At 42.1% G+C, this 23,415-nt stretch overlaps 2 protein-coding genes and 1 long non-coding RNA gene across 3 annotated transcripts; 1 reads left to right on the forward strand and 2 right to left on the reverse strand.

The window, feature by feature from the left end:
* Window positions 1–23,129, forward strand: LOC307162407. The gene is made up of 4 exons (XR_013821920.1): window positions 1–58; window positions 618–695; window positions 13,553–13,670; window positions 23,065–23,129. It is a non-coding gene; the product is annotated as an uncharacterized lncRNA (long non-coding RNA).
* On the reverse strand, window positions 12,286–13,926 carry LOC307162402 (C-type mannose receptor 2-like). The gene is made up of 5 exons (XM_079877659.1): window positions 13,852–13,926; window positions 13,412–13,774; window positions 12,999–13,331; window positions 12,773–12,873; window positions 12,286–12,526 (listed from the first exon to the last, which is right to left on the reverse strand). The coding sequence occupies exons 1-5, from the start codon at window positions 13,883–13,885 to the stop codon at window positions 12,422–12,424; spliced, it is 936 nt and encodes a 311-aa protein (XP_079733785.1). The 5' UTR covers window positions 13,886–13,926; the 3' UTR covers window positions 12,286–12,421.
* LOC307162397 (macrophage mannose receptor 1) lies at window positions 17,282–23,414 on the reverse strand. The gene is made up of 7 exons (XM_079877647.1): window positions 23,364–23,414; window positions 22,924–23,286; window positions 22,495–22,830; window positions 18,839–19,174; window positions 18,428–18,751; window positions 18,184–18,284; window positions 17,282–18,024 (listed from the first exon to the last, which is right to left on the reverse strand). Exons 1-7 carry the CDS (start codon window positions 23,395–23,397, stop codon window positions 17,905–17,907), a joined length of 1,614 nt encoding a protein of 537 aa, XP_079733773.1. The 5' UTR covers window positions 23,398–23,414; the 3' UTR covers window positions 17,282–17,904.
* Window position 23,415: the final 1 nt, after the last annotated feature.

Here is a 23,415-nt window from a genome sequence, read left to right on the forward strand (position 1 = left end):
CAGAACCTATGATCAGAACCAGTAGCCTACTACGTATTCATAAAAGCTCAAGCTTCCTGTAAGTTATCATATAAATTCTACGATTAAAATAGTAAAATAGTTGTTTTAGAAAGATAAATACAACTAGGCTACTGTTCATTTAATATGAAGTTACGGTTTTCTAACAAACTTTAACGTAGGCCTATTGATAACCTAAAATGCTCTGTACAGTAGGCCTAGCCTAAATTTACAGTGTGTAAATTATACAATGAATGGCATAACTAGTCATTAGCATATACAAAATTATTGCAATTGTATTTTACAAATTCATTCAAAATAATAATAAAAACTACTTATTTGCAGACTGTGTCATTTGCTCTGTTTTTCCCCACTGTTTCTCGCTTTGTGATAAACCGTATTTTGATAGCATCACCAAACCCAATTTCGTTGAATTTCTTGTTGATCTGAAGGAAAAAAAAGGACTATAATGGAATAACAAACCCACTTTTGACAAATATATTGCTATATTTCATCATGAAATGATATGTGATGACATTAAAACATTTGGCTTTGAAGCATTTCAGAGCACACAGAAGAAATCACTTTTACCTTAGCTAAGATGTTTGATCTTATTTCAGGGTCATTAAGGTCCAGTTGTCCATCAGGATTCAGTTTCATTCGCAACGTCACCCTTTTGCCTTGACCTAAGGACACAGGTACAAACAAACATGCATACGAACATCAAAGAAAACGAAATATGGTCAGATCTAATTTTACCATTACATTTGCCAAAATGCAGAGATACTCACTTTGGCTACAGAAAAATGGAAATGTCAGTGTGCAACTCTTTTTGACCAGTTTCCAGGTATCAGTGTCTATTGCGAGACATTTCTGAGTCACGGTATGTCCACTCTCCGTAATGTTTTGTGAGTCAGACTCAGAATTCAGATTAAACCCCCCTATCCATGCATTATTACCAAACCAAGGACGAAGAACAGCCCTCATTTTGTCTAGATCCTCCTCATTGTACACAAAAAGCAGATCTGTGTATTTCAGTCTGCAGTAGCTCTCAGCTTGTGTCCAAGTCATTTGATTAGTTACATAATAGAACTGCCTAGGAAGAAGAGAGTAACCCCCAAAAAGACCTGTAAGAGAGAATATGCATCAAAACACGGAATGACAGACTAAACTCATTTAGAACACTGTAAATCCATTGCACAGAATCATCGACATCTCTATGGTCCACTTATAAAATTGAAATAACAAAGATTTGTTACCTGAGAGAAAAAATAGCAGTGCAGTTATCAGATTCATGTCTGCAGTGTGTCAAAGCTCACGTCGTTATATTGCATCTGAACCAAGCATGCATGTGTGATGATTATATATGTTGCAGCGATTGGTTGACATGTCAGCATCATGTGGTTTTGAATAGGACACAGTGTCCTTCACAGGCATCTTGCAAACAAAAATACCCCATTTGTTTCTTCCATACCCATCATGCAATTGGGACTGCTGACATTTGATCAGATGTAGCCAATATTTTTGTCTAACTTTAGACTAATATCATTTTATGAATATGACCGGAAATGCTGGGCACTTATATGTGGAAGATTCAAGTTGTTCAATGTTTTTGTAGTTTGAAACAAACAAAGGTTGTACAGTAAATTCGATCTTTTAGACACTACAATGAGTCAAGTCTTAACTGTAACTGTTGATGTCAAAATCCAACAAAAACATCGACAATTTCTACTGAGTTACATTTAGTTCAAATCACTTTGTTATATGGCGGTCAATTAAATAAGAATGTGTATGTAATATATGATGGAAAAACCACAGACATCACAACAATGTCAGTTTAAAATATGAATTAATAGCAAACAATAAAGATACAGTAAGACCTTTTATTGGGACAAATATATACAGACTGTAAAATATGATCAGGACCCTATTAGAGATTTGTATGTATTGGTAAACATATTTTTTTTTAAATATGGATCTACATTTTACCATGTATTGCTACCGAGTCTGGAGATTACATTATTTGATGTTAAAGCAAAGAAAAGACGAATAAGATTGATCCTGAGTGAATATAATTATCATTAATCTGTACAATACAGAGATGAGCAGGCATTCAAATATTTTTTCTTTTTGAATTCTCCATATATTGTGATTCAGTTTTGTCCTGTGCTTTCATTGAAAAGTGATACACTATGTTACACTAATGCAAATATGGCATTTGTTTGATAGCTGTTGTTTAAGAGCGACTTCTAAGTTTGCAGTTTAGGTTCTGTTATTTTTCATCTCAATTTGTGTATAAATACACATTACTATTAACTCTTTCACCGCCATTGACTGAATTTTCCGGCTTTCCATGTTATCACTGTTATATGGTAGGGGGTGCTATTACGCATCTTCTGAAAGAGGACAAAATCTCCAGATCAAAGGACATGTGAAGAAGCAGAAACAAGCGATATCATAATGCATATGTAAAATAACGTGATCATCATCAACATTAAACAGCATATAAATCAAAACGGTCTAATGTTGCCGAATGACATGTCAACCCAGGATGAGCTATAGGACTGTGAAGCTTTGGCGGTGTTGATAGACACAATTTACTCCATCTAGGCTACCTTTTGATCATCCGATCAAGACGTAGTCTTTGACAAAAATGCGATTTTCTTTGCTTTTTTCTCAAAATATTGATTTTTTATTAAACTTACCCACATTCAAGTGCTGATAGAAAAGGAATACATGAAGCTAGAATAAAACGTGCTCTGTTCTCTCTTTTGATATATTGCTTATTCCATATAGCCGGTAGCTGGAAACTTTTTACAAAAACGCTGGCGGGAAAAGAATTAAAGTAGCATTGTATCAAAAGAACCATGGTGTGTTTCCACAAGATTCATACCAAACTGTTGATACTCTTGTATGACCTGGAACAGGAACACCACACAAAGGGAGCTGTGTGTGTGTATGTGGTCTGTCTGAGCTCAACTTATCCAGTTGAATTTAAATCTCTTGATTTGCTAATTACATTGCTAATTTAATACATTCTACAAGAAGATTTTTTGTGTGAGTTCCGTGACCACAGGGAGTGGCAGGATCCTCACAGGTGGTTTTGAATAGGTCACAAAGTCCTTCACAGATATTTTGTTAACAAAATAATAGTAGCTGCTTTTTTTTTCTTTTTTTTTTTGCAAGTCAAACATGGGAGTGAATCATTAAGCACACACAAAAAGAAATAGCAATACCGCCTTCACATAATAGGTAATAGATTAGTGCTCTTTAATTTAATTTAAAGACAGTTTAATTTGCTGTCACTTTCCAACCCCATGATTTTCACTGATCTGGAAGACCAAGCAAATAAAACGATACTCGGTTACTCACGTAACCTCGGTTCTCTCTAGAGAGGGAACGAGTATTGCGTAAGGAACTTACGCTACGGGAAAAGTCATCTTTTCTCGAGATACTGAAGCCAAAAAATTATCCTTAATTTTTCATAATTTGTCAACGCAGTGCAGCAGGCAGCACAGCAGAGCTAGAGCGGGCAATACTGCGTGCTCATTGGCTGCCGCGCGGCAACTGCTTAAGCCTACCAGTGAGCCCCGCGTGACGTCACGCCCAATCAGGGTGCGCGCGCCCTCGCGCGTCACAGCCCGCCAGAAGGGGCGACGTCAGAGCGTATAAAAACAGGGCTCGGAGGCTTAATTCTCTGGTTTCTGTCGAATGAAGCGACATGAGCTCGAGGCGCAAGCACGGCAGGGAACGCAATACTCGTTCCCTCTCTAGAGAGAACCGAGGTTACGTGAGTAACCGAGTATCGTTCTCTTACGAGAGGTTCTCTCGTATTGCGTAAGGAACTTACGCTACGGGAACCCTTTGTCAACGCCGTGCGCGCCATGCATCCACACACAACTCCAGGGGGAGGGGACCCGGGGAGTGAAGAGTGGGGAGAGAGGTGGCCAGCAATGCGGGCCAACACATGTACATAAGCACCCGTAGGGAGAAACAGAGCGGCGCAGCCGGTCTGTATATAAAAGCTTTCCCTGAAAGTGCGGCTCGACCAGAAGAGTCAAATCTAATATCCAGCCTGCGAAGAGCAGGGCATGAACATGATTTTAGACTGCAAGAAGTTTAGCCTGCAGGGCGGGAACTTCCAGGTTATAAAACCTAACAAATGTAGACGGGGAGGCCCAGCCTGCTGCCGTACAAATGTCATAAATGGAAATCCCACTGGACCATGCCCACGATGAGGCAACGCCTCTGGTGGAATGAGCCCGTATGCCCAGAGGGCACTGCAGGTCTTTGGACGCGTATGCTGTCGCAATAGCGTCCACTATCCATCTGGATAGCTTCTGTTTCGAGGCGGCGAGACCCTTGGTGTGCCCACCAAACGAAACAAAGAGCTGCTCTGAGAGCCTGAAGGCTGCAGAGCGCGTAATATAAAGCCTTAACGCCCTGACAGGGCAAAGGAGGTTATTATCGACCTCGCTGGCTGCCGGCGGCAGGGCTGAGAGGGAGATAACCTGTGCTCTGAAAGGAGTACCCAACACTTTAGGGACATAGCCATGTCTAGGTTTGAGAATGACTAACGAGTCGTTAGGTCCAAACTCGAGACACGACGCGCTAACTGATAGCGCATGCAAGTCACCCACACGTTTTACTGAGGCGAGGGCCAGCAGAAAAACGGTTTTGAAAGTGAGGTATTAGAGACCCACAGAGTCTAACGGCTCGAAGGGAAAAGCTTTAAGGGCCTCCAGGACCAAAGACAGATCCCATATCGGAACCGAAGGTGGCCGCGGAGGGTTCAGCCTCCTGGCGCCTCGCAGGAAACGGGTAATGAGTTTGTTTCTTCCTAGTGCGCGGCCGCGCGCCGAGTCGGCGAACGCAGCAATCGCCGCAACATACACCTTGAGCGTGGAGGGGGACCTGCCCGCGTCCAAGAGCTCTTGGAGGAAGTTCAGAACCTGTGGAACCCCACAGGACTGAGAGTTCAAACTCTTCCCTGCACACCATTTGTTAAACACTGACCATTTAGACGCATAGAGCCGCCTCGTCGAGGGGGCTCTGGACTGCGAGGTCGTGTTAACTACCCCTTCTGGCAGATCAGCGAATATTCGTTGATTACCCACGCATGCAGAGACCAGCGCTCTGGATGGGGATGCAGAATTGACCCTCGGGCTTGAGAGAGACGGTCTCTCCTCGCCGGAATCGGCCACGGGGCTGTGTCTGACAGGCTCACCAGCTCCGGGAACCAGGGTTGGTTCTCCCAGTGCGGGGCTATGAGGAGCACTGCGCAGCGCGTTTCCCTGATCTTTGCTAATACCTGAGGCAGCATTGAGATCGGGGGGAAAGCGTACAACGGGACACTGGGCCAAACTTGGGCCAGTGCATCCTTGCTCTTCGAAAAGAACCTTTTGCACTGAGCGTTCTCGCTTGTGGCAAAAAGGTCCAATTTCGCTTCGCCGAAGCGGCGCCACAACGTCTGTACCGTCTGGCTGTGTAACGCCCATTCCCCTGGGGTAACATTGTCCCTGGACAGTTTGTCCGGGTCGTCGTTCAGGTGCCCGGGCACGTGCGCGGCTCTCAGCGAGCGCAGCGAGCCCTGAGCCCAGACCAAAAGGCGTTCTGTTAGAGCGCGCAGGGCTCTGGATCTGAGTCCGCCCTGGCGGTTCACGTAGGACACCACTGACATGTTGTCTGAGCGAACTAGCACGTGGTGTCCCCGCAAGTATGGGAGAAAATGCTTCAAAGCCTTCTCGACCGCTAACATCTCCAGACAGTTTATATGGAGGTTCCGCTCTGGGCCCGACCAGGGGCCGCAGATTGGTCTGCCCCCGTAAAGCGCTCCCCAACCCATGTTGGACGCGTCTGTCGAGACCACTTTGCGGTGTGAGATGACTCCCATTGTCACTCCCTGTCGGTACCATTCGGGCGCTAGCCAGGGCTGCGACACAGACCTGAGTCACGCTGACTTGAGCGCTGCCCGAAACCCACGCTCCGCGGGGTATTTTCGATTTCAGCCAGCATTGAAGCGGGCGCATTCGAAGTAAACCCAGCTGTAGGACCGCTGCGGCTGATGCCATATGGCCTAACAGCTTCTGGAAACGTTTCAGAGGGAGGTATCTGCCCTTTTGGAAGGATGCGGCGAGGTGTCGAACACAGCGCGCGCGCTGTTCTGACAGCCTGGCCGTCATCGCCACCGAGTCCAGTTCTAATCCTAGGAAGGAAATTGACTGACTGGGGATAAGTGAGCTCTTGGCCCAGTTCACCGAAAGACCCAGGCTTTCCAGATGACTGAGAAGCGCTATCTTGTGAGAGATGAGTTCCTCTTTTGACTGCGCTAGTCTTTCAGATCGAGAGATATGAACCAGTCCCTCGGGCGAATTAGCGCGAGGATCTGCCTGGTCGTAAGCATTTTGAACGGCCGTCTCATGAGAGCCCTGTTCAAATGTCTCAGATCTAATATGGGTCTGAGCCCACCGTCCTTTTTGGGCACGAGGAAATAACGGCTGTAAAAGCCCGCCTCGGTCAGAGAAGGAGGAACTCTCTCTATCGCCTTTTTTTTTTTTTTTTTTTTTTTTTTTTTTTTTTTCGTAGCAGCTTCGCTATTTCTGCATGAAGCAGATGGGCTGCTTCTGCGTTCACTTTCATTTCGGTCCGGGCTTGAAAGCGCGGAGGCCGACGACTGAACTGTAGCGAATAGCCCTGTATTACCGTGTCCAGCACCCATGTCGACACACCCGGAATAGCTTTCCATGCATTCGCACTCATAGCTAGGGGTCGAATGGCCTCTGAGTCCTGCCCGCTGCATAGCGCGGGACGAGGGACCTGCAGTGGCGGGCGCGCGGTGCGCGCTGAGACAGTGCTGCGAGACGGGGACTCGCTGATAGCAGTGACCGGCCGGATTGCGCTGAGAGAGCGCGCGTGAGTGTTTATAGCAGAGTGTGAACGCAGGGGAGCGGGCACAGGACTCTTTATTAAAACACGGCCGGTGGCAGTGGCGATATCTGAACCCTGAACGTGTGAGACAGAGCGAACAGCGTGTGGTTGTGAGCACTCGTGAGCGGGCACCTTTCCTACACTTAACACTCGAGCGGCAAGTGCGCGCTTTATGTGAGTGTGCTCTGTGGGGTACACAGGGGGAATTGTGCTTGTGTGTAGAAATGAACACTGGGTCGTGGGCATATTTACTACACTCAAACACCGTCGGCGTGAGCCGAATAACCAGAATTAACACTCTTTGCCAGATTTTCTGGGCCGCTGTACGAACAGCGTTTGTGTGCAGGCGAGCGAGTTGTATAACTGACTCATTGGCTGCAATACACACACTTTCTGCGTGTGAGAAGCTGGCCGCGAGCTTGGATCAGCGAACAGCATAAAAAATTTTGCTGCCAGAGCCGGGATCGAACACGGGTCTCTGGTGTGAAAGCCTGTTATTCTGCCACTGAGCCACAGGGGAAGAGTGCATAGGCTATCGGTTCGCTCGAGCATAAGAGAGTGCGGGTCATGTTTTTCGTCGGCGATAGCGTGCAGACGTGCGTGTATTATAACAGGCTCGTTGCTGCAACATTAACATTTTCAGCCGCCTAAACTCAGAGGGGGCTGAGAAACGTATGGGAATTGGAGAATGGCCCGGCCTCAGCGGGGCTACAAACATCTCCCTCCTCATTCCGCCGGTGAGTGAGGCACGCGGGGTGCTGAGCATTACTCGTGACCGTCCGCTCTGACATCCCTGAGAACGGCGCAGTTTGCGCGGGAAGCGGGGCGAGTAGCCGGAGCGTCGTCATGTTTTGCAGGCGAGCGTGTAAGGTAACAGGCTCGTTTACTGCAATATTAATATTTCCAGCCGCCTGAACTTAGAGGGGACTGAGAAATATGAGAGAAAGGCGGAAGCCAAGCCTCGGTGGGACTCGAACGCTCTCTTTCCTCCTATCACCGGCGAGTGACGGACGCGGGGACAGTAGCTTTCTTGTAACGTAAAGAAAACTAACCCCGCGACTGTCAGCTTCTGCAATCCCTTGTGAGCGGCGCAGTCTGCGCGGCTCGAACAGAGGGAGAGAGTGCGGGGAGAGCGAGTAGCCAGAGAGCGTTATCATGTTTGCAGGCGTGCGTGTACTGTAACAGGCTCGTTTACTGCAATATTAATATTTCCAGCCGCCTGAACTTAGAGGGGACTGAGAAATATGTGAGAAAGGCGGTAGCCAAGCCTCGGTGAGACTCGAACACTCTCTTTTCTCCTATCACCGGCGAGTGACGGACGCGGGGACAGTAGCTTTCTTGTACGTAAAGAAAACTAACCCCGCGACTGTCAGCTTCTGCAATCCCTTGTGAGCGGCGCAGTCTGCGCGGCTCGAACAGAGGGAGAGAGTGCGGGGAGGGCGAGTAGCCAGAGAGCGTTATCCTGTTTGCAGGCGTGCGTGTGCTGTGACAGGCTCGTTTACTGCAGTATAGATATTCCCAGTAGCCTGAACTAGGAGGGGACTGAGAAATATGTTAGAGATGGAGGTTAGACCGGCCTTGGCGGGTCTAGAACACTCTTTTCTCCTTTCGCCGGGAGACGGCGGGCGGGGGGGAGGGGGGGTAGCTTTCTTGTAACGTAAAGAAAGCTAGCCCCGTGACCGTACGCGTCTGCGATCCCTTGTGAGCGGCACGTTTTGCGCGGCTCGAACAGAGGGAGAGAGCGAGCCCCGTAATCATCCGCATCTCTAACACACCTTGTGAGAGGCGCAGTTGCGCGGCTCGACAGAGGGAGAGAGAGAGCGGGGAGTGGTGCGAGGCATTTGAAACAACGCCTCGTGTAAAGATACATCAGTAAAACACATAATGAGAAAGGATATATCGCCGGATAGCTGAGCTGGCACGGCAGGCTGAAGGCGGCGAAGATTCGTCCGGCTTCCTCAGGCTGTCCTAGGCTGGCTCGTTGCTGGTTTCGACGGCGACGGCTTCTCTCAGAGAGCAGCGATGCGAAGAGCTTCGCTGAAGAGACAGAAATCAGATAATTAAGCCTCCGAGCCCTGTTTTTATACGCTCTGACGTCGCCCCTTCTGGCGGGCTGTGACGCGCGAGGGCGCGCGCACCCTGATTGGGCGTGACGTCACGCGGGGCTCACTGGTAGGCTTAAGCAGTTGCCGCGCGGCAGCCAATGAGCACGCAGTATTGCCCGCTCTAGCTCTGCTGTGCTGCCTGCTGCACTGCGTTGACAAATTATGAAAAATTAAGGATAATTTTTTGGCTTCAGTATCTCGAGAAAAGATGACTTTTCCCGTAGCGTAAGTTCCTTACGCAATACGAGAGAACCTCTCGTAAGAGAACTGGGAAGGTCATGCATGTCTTCATTTACACATTTAAACACTTTTCTCAACACACCAATACATCAGGTGTCAAAACACTAGCAAAACACTAGATCAGCTAGGAATGGGGTTGGGAATTTAGAATTGAGAATTAGTTCTTGTTTAGAACCATTTCATGTTTTAACTTCATAACCTGAACAACCTAAAGCCCTCATAAAATGGTCCTAGTGACACCCCTGATATAAACACAAACTTTTATGTTAATCGATTTGACAGCACTAGTTATAAGATAAAGCATTTGTGATATTATGACATGTATGGTAACAGCAAATTCGACTGATGAACTGACCAAGTTGCCTCCTGCTTCAGGATTGGTTAAATCCTTTTCTCAAGAAATTTAGTAATGAGCAGATAAAAAGATCCATACATACCATAAAACAAAAACGTAAAAAAAATTATTTTACGTACCGTAAAATAAAGGGGAACTTACCCAGCATGCAAAATGACATGTCATGCCAAACCCCAAAATAAGTTTTTGGTCCTCTGTGGAGTTTGTCAGATATATTTTATTTACTAGTATAAACAGTTGACTCTACATGCTTTTCATTCCTAATGGGTTTTCAATATTTATTGTTGTTCCAGAATACTTATAGAGCCATTTCCATGAAAGTGTAATTTACTTTTTTAAAGACACAGACAGCTTTGCATAATAGCTAGCCAAATGCCAACAGAAAAATGCTAATACCATGCTGAATTCATAGAGTTCGAATTTCCAACATTTAGTTTTACAATGCAAATGTTCTGTCTTTTTGCATATGCAAAAAAACAAATAGTTTATTTGAGTTATTGTATTAAATTACTCATCAATTTAAGAAGAAAGGCAGTGATTTTCTAAATTTTAAATTGGACATAAGCATCATCTATAAATAATATGTACAGAATATTTCCTGCCCTATTTCCCTCAAATTTATTATAAGAATGAAATCATCTTGGCAGTCAATCATTCCATTGTACTCAGTCGTAGGGAATCTGTGTTTGGTATCACTGAGACTGCATTAAACGGGTTTAAGTCTTACCCATCAGACCGGTAGTTTGTTGCCATGGGTGGAAACAAGTCCAAAATTGGCTCAAATGGTCAAATTGGTCAAATTTTGTTTCCCAGGGATCGACTTGAAGTCCATTACTTTTTAACATATAACTCTTGGACTTAAGTATCACATGACACCCAGATTTACATTCACTCAAAACCGGGTGATCATGCGGCTGTTATTTTTCTGGAACACTGCATTTCTGAGATAAAAATTTGGATGAATCAAAATGGTCTTTGCCTTAACAGTGATAAAACAGAGGTTATAATAATTGGTTCAACCCACCAGTTACGTACAGCTGGATCTTTAACGCTTAATGTTGATGGCTTTGTCTTGGAGTTCCAAACGAAACGTTGATTTTTGACGCTTACTTAACATTTGACCCTCATGTCCAGAACACACTGTTAAAACGTCATTTTTTCATCTCAGAAATATTGCAAGATTGTGCCCCCCATGTGTGGCAGAGAAATTGATCTATATTTGTTTTCTCCTATATTGATTATCGCAATGCTTTGCTTGCAGGGGTCTCGAAATCAATTGCATTTTGCATTGGACATAAATTGCATTTTGTCCAAAATTCAGCTGCCAGAATCCTGACAGGTACCAGGACTAGAGAGCACATCACCCCAATTTTTAATCCTTACACTGGCTCCCTGACAGGTTTCGTATAGATTTTAAAATACTTACGCTTACTTATAAGGCCTTGCATGGCCTAGCACCCCATTATTGATCTGAACTCTTAACTGTATACACGCCAAGGCTGATATCCGCTCCTCTGACTCTGGCCTTGAATGTTCCTTCAACTCACTTGCGCTCTATGGGTGTCCATGCAGACATGCTGAATCTTTTAGTGCTTTTTTATACTTGCTTATATGTGATTTTGTAGTGTATTAGTATATTGTATATGTTGTATTTTGTACATTGGATGTTTGTATGTTAAGTTTATTGTTTTAATGTTTTTATTTCTCTTATTATTTGAATTTACTTTTTACCTTTACAGTGTATCCTTTTCTGTGTAAAGCGATTTGAGAAGTAATATTTAAAGGTGCTATATAAAACAAAGTTTATTATTATTATAATATTTTACATATCAAATGGGAGAATACACTAGTTCACACATCTCAAACTGTTCACTATCAGAAAAAATATACAAAAGCGGTCAATTTGACAAATATGTACTCTTCAGGGGTAGGCTAACTACACTCTCAGAAAATAAAGTACATAATTGTACCTTTCGGGGTACAATGGCTTGTCACTGGGGCTGTACTCTCAAGGGTACAATATTGTACCTTAACCTTTAAAAGAAACGGTACATATGTGCACCTTTTAATGCTTTTTGACCCTCAAAAAGTACATACTGTATATGTACCTTGAGGTCCAATAATAAGCCCTATGGGGTACGTTAGTGTAGATTGTACCTTGGGGGACAGAAATGGACTCCTACTGTACCCCTATTTCTGACAGTGTAAGGTACAAAGGTGAACCTTTTGAAAGGGTACGACTGCCCCAGTGACAGCTTTGGTTCCCTTTTTCGGAGAGTATACTCCTAGAACTTTTTTAATTCATTATACTTTCAATGTTTATTTTAATGTTTAAGTATTTCATGTTGTTGTTATATCAATATTCACACATAAGTAAAAAACTAAACGTAAAAGTGTAAGAATGGCTAATTCTAAGTTAAGCTAGAATGATTTATGTAGGCAGGCTGGTTATTGAAGGCCTACAACTTTTGAGAAAAATCATTTCACAATCAATTTCAATAATTTAGTAATTAAATATGACCATTTATGATTTTTAAATAATGGATCGTAGGCTACTACTGGTCCAACCCTGGTCCGCATCAATCATTTAAAATGTACACAAATTACATACAGTACATTTACATTTACATTTTTTGGATTCTTTCCTGACTAATTACTGGGTTGAATTAGGTGTTACAAAAAATGCATCAATGTGAAATGTGTTGTTTTTTGACCCAAGCTTTGGAGTCAAACATTTTATTCAATTTTAATTTTAAAGAGACACAGTGAAGGTATCCATTGAGGTACATTTAGCCTATTATTTGAAACTGCTGTCCTGATGAAACACCTCTTTGCCTTCCTCCTTTCTCCAGCTTATTTTGCTGTCACTTTCCAGCCCCATGCTCTTTAGTTTTTCACTTATCTGAAAGTTAAATAAAAGTTTATTTAAAAGTTAAATAAAACTTAAAATTATGCCATACCTTTTTAGGCTGCATTTCATCTTTAACTCTAAAAAACAACAACAACAACGAAGGTTGGATGTAAGGTAATGTAACCTATTGTAACACATTCTTGTTTCTTAACACCATTTCATCCAGTGCATACTCAGCAAACTGTGTTGCTGCACCTGAATTTGAAACTGAACATGATGTTTAAGGCAGAAACAAACCTCATTCAGAATGGCAGTCTGTAGTGAAGGATCATTCAATGTGCATTCTCCATTACAGGACAATTTCAGTCTGACGATCTGCTTTGTAATGATCTTGCCCTCTAGTGAAATACAGAGTGTTACTCAAGTCATCCTCAACATAGAAGATGTTTGAGTTGTTTGTAAAATCTGTTTCAAGAGTGATCTACAATCCTCTTGTTTTAATAATTTGATTCCTTTCACTCACCTTCATAGCAGATAAAAGGATGCTTTAGATCACAGCTTTCATGAGCCCATTTCCCAGAATCGATTGTTGACATGCCGACACAGTCACCAGATCCTGAACTCTGGGAAGGTTGTCCTGCTGCCCAGTTTCTAAAGAAGAGGCTCCACTTGTCAGACCATTCCCAAGAGTCCTGGAACAGACCAATCCAGACCCACAATCCCCATGGAATAATACTCTTTATCTTATTCTGTTCCTCAGAGTTGTGGATGGTGATCAGATCTGTGTGACGCTGTCTGCAGTAGCTCTGAGCATCACTCCAGTTCTTAGAAATCTGTACCCTGATGTATTCACTTTCTATTGAAGAATGGAAAAGAAGAATCATCTTCAACCCAAGATAGATGGCACATTTACACAGATAACAACTCAAAACTCACCACTGTAGCAAACATAGTGTAAATTTGATGAGCATGGATAACTATACCAAACTCCAAAGGCAAAATAACCACATTCGTTATGACTGATTGGTTCTTTTTTATCCCAGGCACTAAACTGTGTGAGTGTGTTTTCTCCATTAGACCAAGCCCAGCGTTTCTGTGTCCCTCTCTTCAGTCCAATCCACACTGATCCACTGTATCCAGCATCCACTGTATTCACCAGTCTGTTCACATCATCCATGGTGTCTACAGTAGCCAGGTCAGTGTACTTCGCTCTGCAGTAACTCTGAGCCTCTGGCCACGACATTCTCACATTTATATAGTGGTACTGACGAGAAAGAGCAGAACTGCTCCAGAAGAGCCCTGTTAAAATCAACATGTTAAACCATCTATATGTGTACACATCATCATAAATACAGATTACAAATGATCACACCAACCTGACAGCAGCAGCACAAACAGACTCCCGTCCATGACTGAACACACAGATCCTCTCTGCTGTTTATGTGTGCTACTGTTCTAGGAAAAGAAGAGGAACTGAAAGATGATTAAACAAGTCATTGATAAGGGTGGTGGTGGTGAATTCATACAGAACACTGTACATGTACTGTACACATGCTTTGAGAGGCAGATTACACATTTGTTTAATTAAACACAGACAGTGTGGGCTTTGCAAGCTTGGAGCTGGTAACTGGAAGGTTGCTGCCTTTATCTTCATAGACGGCAAGCCTAAAAAGAAGCACACTTAAGCATACTTTTAAACTTTATTAGCACATAAAGCATATGTGCGTATATCATTTTGTAAAGCCGGGTGCACACTGTACGATATCGGCCACGATTTGGCCGTTGAAGACAAATTTAGCTAATCCTAAAAGATTCCTCAGATCCTAGGCCAAAATCAGAAGTCTTTGATTGTTAGATTGACATGTCCACCGACAGCCGAATAATGATCGTTGCGATCAAATTTTACCTCTGACGAAATTCTGGCAGTGTCAGAAGATTTGACTCACAGTCATGCTGTGTTGACTTCTTCCACGACGACTGTCAAATTGTCTTAGTTTTTCATGACAAGCCATGACCAAATTAAAGGGGTGGTATAATGCCTTGCGCATATCGACCGTAAAGGGGGCATTCGCGAGCACCCTTCTGAGGCCTAAAATGACAAATGGGACACCCTACGGCAGGGATGGGCAACTTCGGTCCTGGAGGGCCAATGTCCTACATAGTTTAGCTTCAACCCTAATCAAACACACCTGAACAAGCTATTTAAGGTCCTCAGGATTACTAGAAAGTTACAGGCAGGTGATTTTTTCAGGGTTGGAGCTAAACTCTGTAGGACAGTGGCCCTCCTGGACCGAAGTTGCCCATCCCTGCCCTACGGTCTCACGGACTTAACGGACACGCGTACGCGGCAGCCATTGTAAATCCACAAGACCGAAAGTCGTCTTCCTTCCACGTCTTCTACCTTTTGCCAGATTGAAACCCGCCTCATCAAGGTATATGAATGTGTGCAGCGGTTCCCTGGCCTCCAGCTCCAGTACATGCTTTATTACAGAAGAGGGAGTGAGAAAAACTATAACAACTTTTCCTGTGTAACATAATGCATTTTGGACAACATATTTATTGTACAGTATGCACTGTGAATACACATGCACAGAACTGTCATGTAAGTGTAGTGCATGACACTACACAAAGTAAACAGTTTACAGCACTGAACATTGGAATATGCATAGAACACATACATGTTTTACCTGTACATACTGGTGACGGATCTCCTTCACTCTGTTGCTGTTCCGTTCAAATGGCACATTGTACAATTGTTTCATGCGCATTTCATTCCTCTGTCAATTGTAGCGACTGAAACAGATTCAATATTCCCAAAGATGTTGTCATCCTCTATAACAGCACTTTGTATCTCTCTCAACCTTATGGCATTGTTTGCAATCACCATTGCACAAATGGTTTCCTCTTGTTGCGGAGTAAAAAAAGGGCCCTCTTCCACCTCTGCAAGATTGTCTTGCAATCCTGTGGGGTGCAGAGTAAAATTGCAGTAAATATGGCAAATCTTTACTGTAACACTACTGTACACTACAATACACTAAATGTGTGATGCAGTAAAGCTGTACATCTAAATGTAAAATGTACAGTGACAAGTTCTTGTCCCACTGCAAGCTTCATGTATGACACAATGACAGTAGTGCAGTGCAGATTGTTTAGTGCTGAATTACTGTCCATTTATACACACCTGTTCTCCCGACGAAAAGTTTGAATAATTGAATTTATAGTGGTTCTCCCAACATTTGGCTGCACCCTTCGACCAGCCTCAGCCATTGTAAGGCCGTGATTGACAACATGATCCACAATGTACTTGGCCTCTTCTTCCTCTTCCCCTGTTACTTCCCCTTCCCCTGTTCCTTCCCCTTCCCCTTCCCCGTCCCCTGTTCCTTCCCCTTCCCCTGTTCCTTCCCCTTCCCCTTCCCCTTCACCTTCCCCTGTTCCTTCCCCTTCCCCTTCCTTCCCCTGTTCCTTCCTTCCCCTTCCCCTTCCCCTTCCCCTTCCCCTGTTCCTTCCCCTTCCCCTTCCCCTTCCCCTGTTCCTTCCTTCCCCTTCCTCTTCCACTGTTCCTTCCCCTTCCTCTTCCCCTTCCCCTTCCTCTTCCCCTGTTCCTTCCCCTGTTCCTTCCCCTGTTCCTTCCCCTGTTCCTTCCCCTGTTCCTTCCCCTTCCCCTTCCCCTTCCCCTTCCCCTTCCCCTTCCCCTTCCCCTTCCCCTTCCCTTCTTCCACGAGGCTGACCTTCCATTTCTGTGTCACAGTATTGTAGAAATGGTACACACTATGTCCGGCTTGGTTCATATATGCTTTGTAAGTGCTATATATGCTATATAAGTGGGGGTTTATGGGATTCTGCTCTGACAGTGATTGTAGAGAAGTGGCTTATCATTGGTTGCAACTAATGTTTCACACACCCCTTCTCATCAGTGAAAGCTGAGATTCACCTGAGAGAAATTGTTCAATTTAGGAGACATTTTCAGGAAAAAAAAGATTAAAAAAATGTGTAAAATTTGCTTGACAGATTTTGACAACTAGTTCAACATTTTTTGTATGTAATGACTCAAGCAATGAAATGAGGACTATTAGTTTTATATGGAATGACTATTCAGCATTAACAAGTATAGTTAATTTTGACTGACATGACATGACAAATGATAATGTTATAAAACAACAGAGAGTTGTATGAAAGCAATTGATGCATGTCCAAAAGCATTTGCAAATTGTTGGAAGGAATGAGAAACTGCTACTATGATGTGCACAAATGACTAAATGTTGTGGAGTTTGAACTAACTGTTGTGCAAATGTAAATAGTGATGTGAGAAATGCACCAAAGCGACTGAGATAAATGGTTCATTTCTCTGTACTTCTCAAACCGGTGTAATTTGTGGTCATCTGGTGGTGAAAGGATGAAAAACACCTAACCTGAGTGCTGTTAGTACAAACTAACCCAGTATACCTGGGTACATGCGATTTAAAAAAACTTAGAATTAAAATGACTGAAAATATATTATAGATGAGCTAAGAACAACAATAGTATAAATGACAAAAGCAGCAACAACAAAAAACAAAACAGTGTAGGCTATGCGCATATTAAAGTAACTTTCACAACTATATCAAATGCAAGACATGAACATGAGAATAAATCTCTATTTAGGCTACTTATTATATATCATTTATGTTATTATTATTTAAGAATGCAGAGACAAAGAGAGAGAGAGAGAGAGAGAGAGAGAGAGAAAGAGAGAGATTTCCATGCAAGAGTTCCAATGCTAATAAAAAAATAAATAAAAAAATAATAGTCGAACTCCAAATCTTTAGTTTTACAAAGTAAATTTTATTTTAAACACATATAGCATATCTTTATCTACTTTATGTATCGTTCATGTTATTTCAGAATGCAGAGAGAGCGATGTCAATGAATTAATAATAGCTGAATTTCTTATCTTTAGTTTTACAAAGTGAATTTTATTTTTAACACATATAGCTAAATTTACTTAAATCTCTCATCAATTTCAAAATAAAAGCACAAAAAACCCCCCCACAAAAAATATATATGAATGCAAATTTGGAAATCACCCGAAAATGGAAATAATATGCTCAGGTTGATTTCTGCCAATCAAATTTCCTTCAGATTCATTACTAGAAAGAAATCATCAAACTTACACCCCTTATTTCTGCAGAACCTATATAATATTCTGTATATTTTTAATGATGATTTTACAAAAAAAAAATCACCTTTCAAAAAAGTAAATGGAAAACACAGTATTTTATATTATATGACACTTCATAGTGTTTACATTTTTTTTTTTTTTACTAAACAACTTTACAATTCCTTTAATCAATCTACTGTTACTAAAAATAACCCCCCCTTTATATTCTTCGAGTCTTATATTCTTCGAATTTTGATATAAAGAAATAAATGAAAGATTACTCCTCATTACATTAATTATTGGAACTCGCTGTACGGTTGATCTTCTGATGAAACACCTCTTCACCTTCACCTTTTCTCCAGTTTATTTTGCTGTCACTCTCCAGTCCCATGATCTTTAGCTTTTCACTGATCTAGAGAAGACCAAAAAAAAAAAAAGTCAAATGAGAGTTGCTTGCCTGCTCAAAACTCACAAGCACAATGCTATGATGTTGTGGGCGGCTGTCATGGTACTATTATGCATCCAAAATTTGACACTGAAACTGAACACAGTTTTTAAGGCAGAAACAAACCTGATTCAGAATGGCAGTCTGTAGTGAAGGATCATTCAATGTGCATTCTCCATTACAGGAGAATTCCAGTCTGACGATCTGCTTTTTAATTAACGTGTCATCTAGAAAAATTAAGAGTTTGTCATTATCAACACAGAAGATACATCAATAAATGAAAAGATGAGTTGTTTGTAATGTCTGTTTCAAGAATGATCTATAAATCTCTCGTTTGAATCATTTGATTCTGTTAACTGTGGAAACTCACCTCCATGGCAGATAAAAGGATGCTTTAGATCACAGCTGTATTGAGCCCATTTCCCAGAATCAGTTGTTGACACGCCGACACAGTCACCAGATCCTGAACTCTGGGATGGTTGACCTTCTGCCCAGTTTCTGAAACTGAGATTCCACCGCTCAGGCCATTCCCAAGAGTCCAGGAACAGACCAATCCAGAGCGATGCTTGATCACTGATCAGATTCTGCTGCTCTGCGCTGCTGATACTCGCCAAATCAGTGTGGTGTTGTCTGCAGTAACTCTGAGCATCTCTCCATGTCATAGCAGTCTCATTGATAATGAAACCAGTGCTATCTGTTCAGAAACACCAGATAAAGACCAGCCCTTAGTCCAGGATCAGCTAAAGTATGGGGAAAGAATGAACCAGATTTGAGGGCTCACCATTGAAACACACAAATGGGAGAACGGTGCTGCAGCTCTCATCATACCACTTTCCATTAAAACTCCTCACACACTCCCCATCACCATTTGGTTCTCCTTGATTCCAGTTACTGTACTGGGACAGTGGGCCCAAAGACCAGACCCAGCGATACTCCGTTCCATTGTGGAGACCTATCCATACTGAACCACTGTATCCAGCATCCACTGTATTTAGCAGCAAACTCGCGTCGCTCATGTTGTCAGCAGTGGCCAGATCAGTGAATCTCGCTCTGCAGTAACTCTGAGCATCTTGCCATGTCATGCTTTCATTTATAAACTGGTACTGGTACTTGCGCCCTTTAGGAGGGAAATGACAGGATTGTAAAGATAATATATACTTGAAGATACAATCATGATTAAAAAGCATATTAACATTAACATAACATAACATTTTTGTGAGCAATTTAAAAATTTAAACTGAGCCAATTAAATTTGTAGTATTCTGAATTTTACAAGTCTAATAATAAAGATGGCCTAAACATTTTTTTGGAACTGAACTTACATGTTTGGGAGACCTAATGATCCAAAACGAATGACATTCAAGTTATTCTTTTATCCAACCGGATCTCACGGGGAAAGCATAACTGTTCTTAGGTGGTGATTTCGTATGAATTTCTACGATGTGATTTTCTCAAAAATGTATTATTAGAATTAAAATTAAGCATGAAGATCCAACCCTAAACATACCCGTCACTGAGGAGTAAGCAGATAGTCCGAAAACGTACGAATGAGTTTGTACGAATTCAAACAAATTAGACACCAAATTGTCAAAACTTAAATTGCCATGAGATTGTGTTACTTTTATCAATAAAAGTGTTCCCTTTGAATTGCAACCGTGATAGCACAATACTTTACTTTTTGATTTTTAATTTTGAAAGTACGTGGGAATATGACAGTGCATCTCGACAAAAATGTTACAATGCGTTGTTATTCGATTCAAATAGCTTTTTTCCATTGGCTTTTGGATAATTTCAGAAAATAAGGTCTGTGACTAACAGAATCTTATGGTTCTTATACTCTTGTTAATCATGATAATTTTCACAAATGAACACAACTATTGAATTTTGAAGCAAATACAAAAAGCTAAAGGTATGCAATAAACAAACTACTCCATGGTCTCATCACTTCAACGACATCATCACCAAGCCTCCTACAATTCTTTCAGTCTTAGTTTAGAGACATTTTCCCTGAAAGTTTGACTCACAAATTAAAGAATACAGACGCAGCCGGATCATTTCCATAATGACAAACACAATCTATCAGTTAGCGTCTAGTTTAAGGGTACGTTTACACGACAACGATGGTTAAAACGGAAAAGTTTTTCCTTTGAGTTTTCCACGTACAGACATTGTCAAATCGATCCCCCATTCACACGGATCCACGAAAACGACTAAAATGCTGTATTCTGCTGCCAGGTCATTAGATGGCGATGAAACACTATAGTTTGAACACTTAAAGGGTTACTTCAGGATTTAGCATTAAGCTTTGTATTAGTAGAAAACCTGTAGTATTTTCGAATTACCGTACTTTCCACCCTCATATCCCCCTGAGAGGAGAGATTTATGTATTTTTTGTCTGGAAAAAATCCTCCGATGACGCAAAAATCGTCATTTTGCGTCATTGGAGGATTTTCTGGCCAGAGGCTAAAGACTACAGCCAGTAGATGGCGTTGTTCCGCATGTTTTCAGCCCGCCCATAGGAGGTGGGATCTCACTCACAGAATGTACACAGTGTCAGCCGTCTTTCTTTGGAAGCTAAGCTTGCAGGCTCTTGTTCTGTGGAGAAAGCTGAATAGTAGGAGAAAGCTGAGTAAGTAGGAAAAACCATCCTCCTTTTCCCGGACTTGTCCGGCGGGCGAGATCGTTCAAAATGTCCGGGATTCAGCTTTTGCGTTCTGCGGTCGCCATTCATTGTTTACATGCAGCTCACCTTTTGTTTCAATCTAACTGAATTCATTCCGATTGGTGAATCTGAATGTAGTGTTTACATGAACGCTAAACAAGTGATCGTTTGATGTGCGTTTTACCCTTGCTAAGAAAATTCCCGCACCTCCGTGAGAGATGCGAGACCCGGCGCGTCACAGTAACGACGCCACCGGTCTCGCGCTGTTCTCCCGCGGCCGTCAGCCTCGTCCTGCTCGCCACAGTAAGCATGATGAATGGCGACTGTAGAACGCAAAAGCCGAATCCCGGACATTCTGGGCGATCTCTAGAGATCCCTGGCAAACTCATCACGTAGGCTAAGCCTTGTTGTTTTCAACTGCGCACTCTTACCGGTAGGCGTGGCCTCCTAAGGCAGCGAAGCAAGTGCATTCTGGGAGTTGTTGTCTTTCATCCACATAAGCCAAAAATACATTTTCTGGCTTTTCTCAGTCTAGAAAGCTCCAAATTAAAAAATTTCTTCACATTTCTTCTACTTAAATGACCTATTTTAAATACATATTCATCTTCCCAGAGGTGAAGTATCCCTTTAATACGCATGTACATGACGTCATCGTTTTCAGAGATTCACTTGTTTGTTGTTTACACAGAGACCGTTTTCAAAAGTTTGCGTTTTTGGCACCCAAAACGCTGTTGTCGTGTAAATAAACAGCCAAAATGCATAAAAAGTGTTTACTTTTTTTGGGCGGTAAATAATGGCGCAAACACCAGTAAATTAACAAGCACAAACCTTAGTAAATCACCTTGCATTATTCGGTTATTTTTTTAAATATTCTTTTCCCATAAATTTGCCGTCTGATAGGGAAATTCCTACAAATGCATATGCAATATGGCCAGCCACAAAAATAACTGTTTCCATGCCTTTTCAGCGATCATTTTTCACTGCGAGTCTTTAGTAAATCCTGACAGCAGTTTTTTAACACCAAAAGAGGGTTTGAGCTTGCCCAAGCTGTTTGTGAATTTGGCCCTTAATGTCCCAGACAACCTCTGTAGTCCATTGAGTAGTCTTGAGATTTTTTTTAAAGCTTTTACTTGTCTTAGAAAAGGCTGTTACTTACAAGTGGCTAAATTGGACCACAGAGGTTGTCGGGGACATTAACGTCATCAGCCAAACAGGTAAAAACTGCTACTGACTAGTTGCTTTCACAGCCTCATTGTGTTTATAATCGCACTCTTGCAAACTATTATAACTCAAACTTTCAGGGAAAATGTTTTTAAACATATGTGAGTGGGGTGTAGCTTGTTTATAACCAACGCTTAGCTTTAGACTTCTGCAGATTGTATTTATGCTTCAAAAAATAAAAGTTGTGTTCATTTGTGAAGGTGATCAAAATACACCTTCAATCTTTTCGTATAATAATATAAATGATACGAATTCATACAAAATCACCAACTCGGAAAATAGCTAAATCTTCTCATGAGATCCGGTTGTTTGGGAATAGTCACAGCTTCCTTGCACACTTTCTGTATAGGTCAGCCTATAGTTATTCACAATTTGAAAGAACTTTTTTTTGTGCTGTTTTGAGTGTAAGGTTTTTAGATTTTTAAAAAAAAATTTTTTTATAGTGATCAGTGCTTGTACACACTCACTGTTAAATACAGTAATGCACAATACTTCTATACAGAACATGAAATGATAGTCATTCTGTCTAACATGATCTAATATTAGATGCTCACATCCATGGCAGATAAAAGGATACTTAAGATCACAGCTTTCATGAGCCCATTTCCCAGAATTGGTTCTTGACATGCCAACACAGTCACCAGATCCTGAACTCTGGGATGGTTGTCCTTGTGTCCAGTATCTAAAGAAGCGGCTCCATTTATCAGACCATTCCCAAGAGTCCTGGAACAGCCCAAACCAGATGTAATATCCAGATAAAAGAATCTTAGTTATCTGTTTATTTTCCTCAGAGTTGTGGATAGTGGGCAGATCTGTGTAATACTGTCTGCAGTGGCTCTGAGCATCCCTCCAATTTTTACGTCTCTTTACCAAGATGTATTCATTATTTTCTATTGAGAGATAAATTATTTTAAAAAATCATTTCATAGCTCTTCTTTCCCAGTTAAACTGCACAGTTGTTTTTTAAAGAAAGGGGAACTCACCATTGTAGCATGTAAAAAATTGACTATTGCTACATTTATCATCACACCATAACCCGGAATAAGAACATACACAATCTGCATTCTCATTTGGCTCTCCTGAATACCAGTTAAAGTATTGAGTAGATTTGTTTTCTCCATTAGACCAAGCCCAGCGTTTCTGTGTCCCTCTCTTCAGTCCAATCCACACTGATCCACTGTATCCAGCATCCACTATATTCACCAGTCTGTTCACATCATCCATGGTGTCTACAGTAGCCAGGTCAGTGTACTTCGCTCTGCAGTAACTCTGAGCCTCTGGCCACGACATTCTCACATTTATATAGTGGTACTGACGAGAAAGAGCAGAACTGCTCCAGAAGAGCCCTGTAAAAATCAACATGTTAAACCATCTATGTGTGTACACATCATCATAAATACAGATTACACATGACCACACCAACCTGACAGCAGCAGCACAAACAGACTCCTGTCCATGACTGAACACACAGATCC

This window comes from Squalius cephalus (genome assembly GCF_949319135.1).
Source record: "Squalius cephalus genome assembly, chromosome: 7".
Taxonomy (NCBI): Eukaryota; Metazoa; Chordata; class Actinopteri; order Cypriniformes; family Leuciscidae; genus Squalius; species Squalius cephalus.